Here is a 9,792-nt window from a genome sequence, read left to right as displayed (position 1 = left end):
ACACATATCTTGACTCTTCATCTCAGGACTCTTTTCAGCTTTCAATAGAATGTACAGATATGGGAAAAAGCAATAGTACAACATCGATAGGGAAATAGGCGGGTACTTTGGTTTGCTTCAAAAGAGAGAAATGCATTCTAGACAACAGGCAATGTAGACGTAACATTGGTGTTAGAGGATAATGAATAAAGTAAATAAATAAACACATATTTATAGCACCTTTCCCCAGTTTCACAAGTTCAAAGTGTTTCAAAAGATAAGGATCAAGTGTTTTTAACATTTTCACCATCCAGTCCGAGACCATACTCAGTACTGCTTAATTTTGCTACATGAGACAAGATGTACTTACTTGACCATTGACTAACTCAACAACACATTGGTCCTTTGGGACTGTTAGTACAAATCAAAAGATATTACACTGCTCACTTCGCATGAGCTACTTTCTTGTAAAATACGACACCCCTCTAAAATTTGACGTCTTCATCTAATAACTGTTTTTCATGGAACACATTATGGAGTAACAGAATTTTAATCAAATTGTCCAGTTACAGAAGCCTTTCGAATCAAAATGGTTGTTCAAAGACACTTTTCTTGATGTTTATAATAATCTCTAACAGGTGTAATTTCATACACACTGCAAGAGACCATTTCTTGTCTTTGTAAACCTATACATATCTTGCATCTGTCAGATTAATTGTCATTGAACAATACACTGTATCTCTTATTTAACTTGTTAATTAGATTGTTATTAAAATTACAATCTGAAAAGGTGTGTATGGACAGTGACAAAGTTAAGAGAAAAATACAAGAAGAAAAAAAATCCCCCAAAAATCAGCCTGTTTACAAAGTGATTAAAAAGATGTAGACCTGTTTGTTTTTCAATTTACAGCCAAATTTTGTTCACAATTTTACACACTCTCTCTCTTTCTCTCTCTCTCTCTCTCTCTCTTTTTCTCTCTCTCTCTCTCTCTCTCTTTCTCTCTCTCTCTCTCTCTCTCTCTCTCTCTCTCTCCTCCTCTCTCTCCTCTCTCTCTCCCCCCCCCCCCATACTCTATTTATTTCCAGTAAATCAATTGATTGGGTGATATCATCATCCTCTCTCAATATTTCTGTTTTCTACACTCTTGTTTGTTTCAGGCCACCAGATACAACTACAGCAAAGAAGAGAAGTTTGCTCTGATTGAAGTGATTGCAATGATCAAAGGTCTCCAACTTCTCATGTCTCGCATGGAGACAGTGTTCATGGATGCCATTCGGCGTCACATTTATACAGATCTGCAGGAATTTGTTCAGCGTTTTCTTAGAGAACCAATGAGGAAGGCTGTCAGGAAGAAAAATGACTTCATTCGAGTGTAAGATTTTGAAAATTGTGGGGTTTATATCTTAGATCTTAAAAATATTCTCTCTCTCCATTTATAGAAACCTCAGCATTAACATTTATTTTAATAGATTTAAATTGAATCAGAGAGTCCTTTATAATTTTCTGCAAACATGTAAATATTCATTATTTAAGGATTCTCAAAATGTTCCTTGGGTATTAAGAAAACAAAAGGATTTAAAGAATTCAACTTTAAGAAAAGCAATGAAAGTTTTTAACAAGACAGTCTTAAATCTAACATGGAAGATATTTAAGATAAGAAGATCAGAAAAGACAGTCTTAAATCTAACATTGAAGATATTTAAGATAAGAAGATCAGAAAATAAAGATGCTTTACTTTTTTTTTCCTCTCATATTTGATATTTAATTTCTTCTCTCTCATTGATAAGTTTAGGTTTTGCTTGTTTAAGGATTATAATTGTGCTTGTTACCTTTTTTTTGCCTTTTGTGTGTATTTTCCATTGTGATTCTTGTCATTTCCATTATCTTGTAACAGCATCATTATGTCAGTTCGGGACACCTGTGTGGACTGGGTCAGAGGCATGGAACCCTCTGATGATCCAGCCATGAGTGGCAAGAAGGACCCCAGTGAGGGTTTTCCCATCAAAGTACCCAGACGCAATGTCGGTCCATCATCTACACAGGTATAAACTGTTTTGCTTATATTAATAGTAATAAATTAGGGGGAGAGAGAGAGAGAGAGAGAGAGAGAGAGAGAGAGAGAGAGAGAGAGAGAGAGAGAGAGAAAGTGAGAGGGAGAGAGAGAGAGAGAGAGAGAAAAAGGGGGGGGGGGGGAGAGAAGAGAGAGAGAAAGATAGTCTCTATTTATGCATCTTTTACAGCTGTATATGGTGCGGACAATGCTTGAATCTCTGATTGATGAACGTAGTGGAGGGAAGAAGAGTCGAAGGAAAGAACTGGATGAACAACATGTCGCTTTGATTGAAGACTTTCATCAAAAGTCTTTTTACTGGAACTATCTGCTCAACTTTAATCGTGAGTATTGTCATATTGATTTCTCATTTGATTGTCAAATCTATCAAGGCTAATATTGGAATCAGATGTGTTTGGTTATCTATTGTTATGAATGAGTTTGCAGGCTTTTGAAGATAGTGTCAAGTGTTTGTTTTGTCCATTTAATAATTTTCTCTCTGTTCGTGATTGAACAGACATTGTTGCTAAATTGAGACTGCCAGTTTGGAATAAGATTTTTAAACCATTATTTTAAAGAAAAATTGGTGGAAATAATTCTGTTTTATTCCAAAATGCATATGTGACCATATTGAACTCCACTGTTTGTACGAAATCATTTAAAGTCATAATTCATAGAAATTAGGACTAAAATCAAGTATTTTGGTTGATTCAGATTTGTCATTTGTTACATGTATCAAGGCTCCTTTAACATCATTCCCTTTTCTTTTTTTTTTGTCTGTGCAGAATCTCTATTCAACTGCTGCGATCTGTCTCAACTCTGGTATAGAGAATTTTTCTTGGAACTCACCATGGGAAAACGAATTCAGGTATTACAAATTAGTCTTTTTCAGGACAATTTTCTTGGTAAACCTGGCAATCTTTTTTATTTAAAAAAATGTTTTTCAGGTTTTTTTTTCCTTTAAGTTCTGAGAACCTTAAAATAAAAGAGAAATTTAAGTATGAATTCAAGACATATGAAACTTTTATTCCATTGAGGTTCAATCCTATGTCTATGTGGTTAAATAAAAACGTACTTTGCTAGGCTATAACTAGTCCATTCATAAAATTTTGGTTTCCTATCATTTCAGTTCCCCATTGAAATGTCAATGCCATGGATTCTAACAGATCATATTCTGGAGACTAAAGAGCCATCTATGATGGAGTAAGTGGAAGCAGTCAAGTATGGTCTTAAATATCAAATATGTTATTCCAAGTCAATGCTCTAATTTAGCATTTTGTTTCGATCAGCTCTGCAGTTCTTGTGTTAAATAACATTGTGAAATTGAATGTAAGCTTCAAATTGATGTACAAAAACAGATAAAATGGACGTTTCGGGTTTCCCCTTTATCAACAAAACAGGATGAATTAAACACTACAGACGAATGTGTTATGACGCTTGGTTTCTAATCTGTAGGCCACTGGTAGTGTAAAGTAGACTTTGGAGAAAGCTCTTTACTCACATTCTTTATCCATGCTCAGTTATGAAACATGTACCTGACTGGTAACAATTGAAAAATATTTGAATTAGTACCTAACAGACCTCATCCTGTCTGATCTTACATGTTAAGTGTTGCTGTTGACTTGGGACTCCTTTGAACACGTTTTAGTAGATATTGTTTTAGATAAAATTAAAAGCATGCTATAATTTCGTATTAGATTAGAAACAGTACATCACACCAATTTGCTTATTAAATTAAAACAAAATTATTGCATTAATTGAAGGCAAATCTCACATCAAAAATGTCTTACACTGTGCTTGGATTTTATTGAAATTAGTCTGGTTTTTCTTTTGTTGTTGTTGCATATATAGATATTTTATTGCCTATTCTCATTCTTCCTACATTTAAACGATGCTAAGATACTAAGATGATAGTGTATTAAGAGGTTTTGATAAGTGTGAGGAATTCATGAGGTGTTTAATGCCGTACATTTCACAGATATAAGAAATGAGATTTTGTTTAGATTTTCTACTTCAGTCATTTTGATGTAATCATCCCATATATTTTCTAGCAATAACCTGTTTTGTTGACTTTCTTTTTTCTTGAAAAAAAAAATTATTATATCGTAATAGGAATCCCAATAACTCAATTAGTAGAGCACTCGATTCATATGCAAAGGGATTGAGATTGATTCTGGGTGGTCGAGATTATTTTTCTCCGATCCCCCTGCCTGTCCACCCAGCAGTGATTGGGTAGCTGGGTCTGTTAGATCTGTTGGAAAGTACTTTGCGATAGACTAATCCTTATCCAAAGGATAGCCAGCAATAGCTATTTTAGAAACAGGATAGACTTCAGTGTCATGGGCCTAATGGTCCTGAAGGACTACTTTTATACCTAAATGACTTTCTAATTTCTGTCACTAGTTTTGGTGATAAAATGAGTTTTTAATTTGCTTATACAGTATTGACAGGAAAATCTTAAACTTTTGTCTTTGTTAGATATATCCTGTACCCCCTTGACTTGTACAATGACAGTGCTCAATATGCCCTTATGAGATTCCGTAAACAGTTCCTTTATGATGAAGTGGAAGCTGAGGTAAAACTTTCTCTTTTTAAAGAAAATATCATATCATATCTTTTTTTTTTTTTTGGTGTGTTTAAGATTGATGTATAATTATATTTAAAAGAAAAGAATTTAAGCAAATGGTGAAATTAATATGAAAATAGTGATGTTTTGTACAATCCCAAGAAATAGAATGATGATGAAATAACTTTATTCAGCGACCATTCCATTTACACCATTCGACACATGCTCTTTAACAGTCAATGATAAAATGAAACACAGTGACCTTGATATTGACTTATTAAACTTAAGATAAGACATTTAACAAATGAGTGTGTGTTATCTATTTCTAATCTGTTTTGTACTTTTGAGTTTATTAGTTTTAATTAGTGTCTCAAGGTTCTCAAATTATTGATTCAAATATTTCCAATAATATTTATAAGACTTGTTTGGGTATAGCCCTCATTTATATATTGAAAGGGATGGGAGGTCATTGTCCCTTAATCCAAGTGAAGTTGTTACTGTTTTGGATGCATAAATGTGGTTTGAAAATGCTACCATAAGGCTTCAAAATCATCTCTACGCATTCTCTCTAAATCAAAATGATTCAGGTATTTTAATGGGCAAGATCTCCCATTTTTTAAATTGTTACACTTTGATTTCTTTTTTTATTCTTTTCTTTTACCATAGAAAATAAAATTATCTTTTATATTGTAAATGTCTAATATGGTAATTATTGTTTTTCTTTAGGTCAACCTCTGCTTTGATCAGTTTGTTTACAAACTAAGTGACCAGATCTTTGCATATTACAAGCATTTGGCTGGCAGGTAATTCATTTTTCAGAATTTTAGTTTTAAATGGTAGTAATTTACTATTTCTTGTAAGTAAGCAATAATAAATCACCTTCTCTGGTTTCATTGAATTTTATCTATATCCTCTATTTGGTATTTATGAATGAGGTTAAGGGGGTACGCGCTGGTCGAGAGGACGGTTTTACTATGAATTCCACTAAAATTATCGAAAATGAGATTAGGGCACTTTCAGGTAATTCAACCTTTCTTTAACACACTGAAAACATTCAAAAGGCTAAATTTTTACAAAAAAGTGCTTTAAATAATTTTTTTGTGACGCAACTATCGTCTAAACGCAAAGTTTTTCCGTCATTTTCGTCAGAATCAACGTTCGATAGTCCTTAGTAACCCGCACTGAACCCCGGCTTATTTGGTATTAGCAGAAATGTCAGGGAAAGGGCATTTCCGTTCTTTCACATTCTTTCGCGTATGTGTCACAGGTCGGCGGGGAAATCGAGAAAATCCAAGCCTATTTTCCTTTCTTTGATTGGCTGAAGAGACGTCTAGGAGTTATTTTTAGTAATTACCGTCATGGAAAATTTTAGCTCACATTCCAAGACCAATCGTAACCCGGTTTTCAGTCACGTGACATAACAACGGGTACATTTCCGGAGCATTCGACTACGTTTACTTACGCTTCGATTCGAACTGATTTTTGGTCGTTTCATGACAAACTTCACTCCATTTACTTATTTGCAAAGTTTTATCATCATTTTCCAAAGAACCAAGAATTGGTAGATAATCATTTCGACGCCTGGATACCGCTTTAGCCAGTAAGTATGTCTATTTATTTATTACTAGTGAAATCAGATTGACCGGTTACAGTCTCAAAGTGTGCATTCCATTCTAAAATGTAAACATTGACGATAGTAAAAGAGAATGCTGCTCGTAAATAATTCTAAAGGCTAATTTTTGTTTTTATTTTATTTTTAATACGATTATTAAGAACCACACTGTTTTCTTTGATTTACATTAGACTAGTGAAGATCATTGAGCTTGAATAAGGAGATAACTAAACGCCGATCTATAGTAGATCTTAGACAGACAGATAGACGTCGAAAGCTAACTTAGACTTGGATTACCATTGACGTCAGTGAGTTAGAACTTAGAGATTATCTAGATTGTGCTTATTTTTTTTTATAACCATCATTCTACAAGAGTCTGTGTGTGTGTGTGTGGGGGGGGGGGGGGGGGGGTGCTCTCAATGCTCTGAGGTATGGTTCTCGTCTCTTGACCTAAAGGCGTTTCTTTCTTTCTGATCTATAGTTTCTGCCTTTTCACCTTTCAGTGTAGGGCCACTTTAAAGTGAAATTACTCTAGACCAAGGCATTAGCCAAGCAGGTGGTCAGCCCACTGTGACTTTTTGTTACCTTATTGTGGTAGGAATTCATTTTGCCCAGAAAGCGGCCTTTCTGCCTGCTCTTTTAATTTCTTTAATGTTTTTTTTCTTTGATCCAAAGCAATACCAGATCTGTGCTTAACTATGATTGGTAGCCAGAATTCTTATGTGTGGGTATCTTTTGTGCTTTTCAAGGCAAAACTTTGGGCTGATTCCAACACTGCTTAGCAGTAGGGGGTGCAATAAAAATGTTATAATAAAATTATCTTTTTAAAACCCCTTTATTCATCCCATAGTGGAAATTATTCTCCAGGGTCTATTCCAAGGGTAGATTGGAATAACCCAAGGCGTCAACCGCAGTGCTGCACCGCAAATTGAGCTAGGGCGAGATGGCTTGCTCAAGTCCACACAGCACAGAGGCTGGTGATCGAACTTGGTACCTTTCCGGTACGAAGCAAAGACCGTAACGCTGAGCTAAGCTAACCCCCGATTTCTTTATTTTATATATATATATATATATATTTTTTTTATTTTTTTATTTTTTTTTATTTTTATTTTTTTTTTATTATTATTTATTATGGTATATTTATATTTATTTATTTTCACAGATTGTCATGCCTAGAGCCAAGGTTTCCACCTTCAATGCTTCCATTAGCAGCATGAAAAGGAAGTCACGGAAAGATGTTTTGAAGAAGGCAAGGGATGCGAAGAAGCAGAAATTTTTTAATGAACCAGAGCCAGCATCCACATCTTCTGTGACATCTTCGCCCCACGCAGCGACTTCACCTTTATTTCCATCATCTTTTTCTTCGCCGCAACCAACAGCTTCAGCTTCTGCTTCTTCATCATCAGCTCGTAAGTTGGATTTCTTTGCCTCTACGTCTGAGCCTTCATCTTCGTCTTCATTGGAATGTTCGACCATCGTGCAGCTGATTGTATTCCAGGATCTTGTTGATTGTCTTCTCTGCCCTTTTTGTTTCCAGTCTACGTTGGAGGTTTCACGTGATTCTTCTGTTGGTCTTGCCATTCTTCTACATTTGTCTTGTAAATCATGTTCAAAAGTTATATCGTCCTTTTATACATCTCGTAAAAAAGATAAATATTTTGAAGTTAATCGTCGTGGAGTCGCTTCATCCTTGGCTAATGGAAGTGGACAGGCTGGCTTAGCCTCATTTTGCGGCATGATGGATATGCCTGTACTACATCATAAGACCTTTCTTCGCCACCAGAAGGCCATCCACCGCCAGTTCGCCAGCTATTCGTCTCGTCTCCGTTCTGAAGCTGTTGATGTTGTTCGTCGAGCGTATCCTGAGCAGGCAGGGCAACCAATTGTTGATGTTGATGTTTCGTATGATGGTAGTTGGCACACGAGGGGACATAAATCAATGTTAGGGATAGGATGTGTGATAGAGAACAGAACAGGACTTGTAGTGGACCATGAGGTTCTTTCCAAGTATTGCCATAAGTGTGTGACAGTAGGAGACAAGCTGAAGGGGGATAGTGATAGGTATGCAGAATTCTTGAGTGGCCATAAGGAGGAGTGTGATAGGAACCATGAAGGATCATCAGGTAGTATGGAACAGGTAGAGGCTGTGAATATGTGGAGTAGATCTGTAGAGCGGAATGGACTTAGATATAGAACAATGATTAGTGACGGGGACAGCAACACCATCAAGCAGCTAAACAATTCGGGACCGTATGAGGGGATGACAATTGAGAAGAGGGAGTGTGTAAATCATGTAGCGAAGAGACTAGGAACAGCATTGCGGAAGACTGTGGACAACAAGAAGAAGGTAAAGGTAACGTTAGGAGGGAATGGAAAAGGAAAATTGACAAAGGCAAAGATCGCCAGACTTCAGAAATATTACACGCGGGCCATTAGATCACACAGTACTGTGGACGACATGCGACGCGCAATTTGGGCTTCTTTTTATCACTGCACCTCAACCAATAAACAGCCACGCCATGAGTACTGCCAAGAAGGAATTGATTCTTGGTGCTTCTACATGAAAGCCAAGGCTAATGGTCTGCCAGCACCTGACCACGACAGACATATGACCACATTTATTCTACCGACTGTAGCAGAACACATCCATGACGTTTATGTTAGATTGACTGATGATGATTTGTTGGGGAGATGTTTATTTGGAATGACTCAGAATGTAAATGAAAGCATCCATGCTTTGATTTGGTCTAGGTGTCCAAAACATGTGTTTGTAGGGAGACAGCGTTTGGAAATTTCATGTGGGATTGGAGTAGGAGAATTCAACAAGGGAGCAAAGGCATCGCAGGATTTCATTTCGGCAATAGGACTTAGTGTGGGACGACATTTTGTGGAGCATGGGACTAAAAGGGACAATGTTAGGATAAAGAATGCAGACAGAGCAGGTGAATTTGTCTTTAAAAGGAAAAGGGAGATGAGGAGGTTAGCACAGACAAAGGAGGAAGAACGTTTACATCAACTGGAAGGCGGTGAGCAGTATGCTGCAGGCGGCTTCTGATTGCGGAGTCCCAGACGACACGTGACATTGGATGGATTACCTCAAACGGATAAGTACCATTTTTATAAATTCATAACTAATCGTATCTTTTTTCCACAGGAGAATGATTCTTGGGTTTAAAACAACACAGTTTAGGGGGTTCATGACACTATATTTTGTATAATCTACGAGAAGGTTCGTTTTTTCCCATTTTCTCAAAATGTCATTTTCTTAGGGGGTGGGATAGCAGGGAACAAGATTTCTCAAAAACTGTCTATTCAATTTCTTTTTCCTTTCACACACTTGTGTGTTTATAGTGTGGCTACATTATGTCAGAGGCTTTTGGCAATATAAGGATTATATTTTTAGATATGGGGGTCCAAAGAGGGTAAAAACTGCGAAAAAGGAAAAATTTTCACAGTTTTACGGATTGAAGACTTCCGGATGCTATAAAATCTTTACTAGGATAAGAATAGAAAAATCCCTCTGACATAATGTAGAGCAGTATAAAAGACACCTACATAGCAAGTTTCAGTGAAATTGAATAGAC

At 36.3% G+C, this 9,792-nt stretch overlaps 2 protein-coding genes across 2 annotated transcripts in view; both read left to right on the top strand.

Moving 5' to 3' along the window:
* Positions 1 to 9,792, top strand: part of LOC144971072 (cytoplasmic FMR1-interacting protein-like) — a 39,964-nt gene that overhangs the window by 12,295 nt on the left and 17,877 nt on the right. Inside the window, exons 12-18 of the mRNA XM_078911418.1 lie at positions 1,138 to 1,352; positions 1,875 to 2,022; positions 2,221 to 2,374; positions 2,816 to 2,898; positions 3,160 to 3,233; positions 4,509 to 4,605; positions 5,323 to 5,399. Of these exons, the coding sequence (XP_078767544.1) occupies positions 1,138 to 1,352; positions 1,875 to 2,022; positions 2,221 to 2,374; positions 2,816 to 2,898; positions 3,160 to 3,233; positions 4,509 to 4,605; positions 5,323 to 5,399 (848 nt within the window). The remainder of the gene's footprint in view (positions 1 to 1,137; positions 1,353 to 1,874; positions 2,023 to 2,220; positions 2,375 to 2,815; positions 2,899 to 3,159; positions 3,234 to 4,508; positions 4,606 to 5,322; positions 5,400 to 9,792) is intronic.
* Positions 6,058 to 9,385, top strand: LOC144971073 (uncharacterized). Its single transcript, XM_078911419.1, has 2 exons — positions 6,058 to 6,196; positions 7,371 to 9,385. Exon 2 carries the CDS (start codon positions 7,377 to 7,379, stop codon positions 9,261 to 9,263), a length of 1,887 nt encoding a protein of 628 aa, XP_078767545.1. The 5' UTR covers positions 6,058 to 6,196; positions 7,371 to 7,376; the 3' UTR covers positions 9,264 to 9,385.

Source organism: Berghia stephanieae, chromosome 4, assembly GCF_034508935.2.
Source record: "Berghia stephanieae isolate SIO BIC M18660-M18661 chromosome 4, UCSD_Bste_1.3, whole genome shotgun sequence".
In the NCBI taxonomy this organism is placed as follows: domain Eukaryota; kingdom Metazoa; phylum Mollusca; class Gastropoda; order Nudibranchia; family Aeolidiidae; genus Berghia; species Berghia stephanieae.
This window is presented reverse-complemented; position numbering and strand designations above follow the sequence as displayed.

What these genes read in the sequence shown, in the direction of transcription:
- LOC144971073 (XM_078911419.1), top strand. Translation starts at nt 7,377, where the DNA reads ATGCCTAGAGCCAAGGTTTCCACCTTCAATGCTTCCATTAGCAGCATG.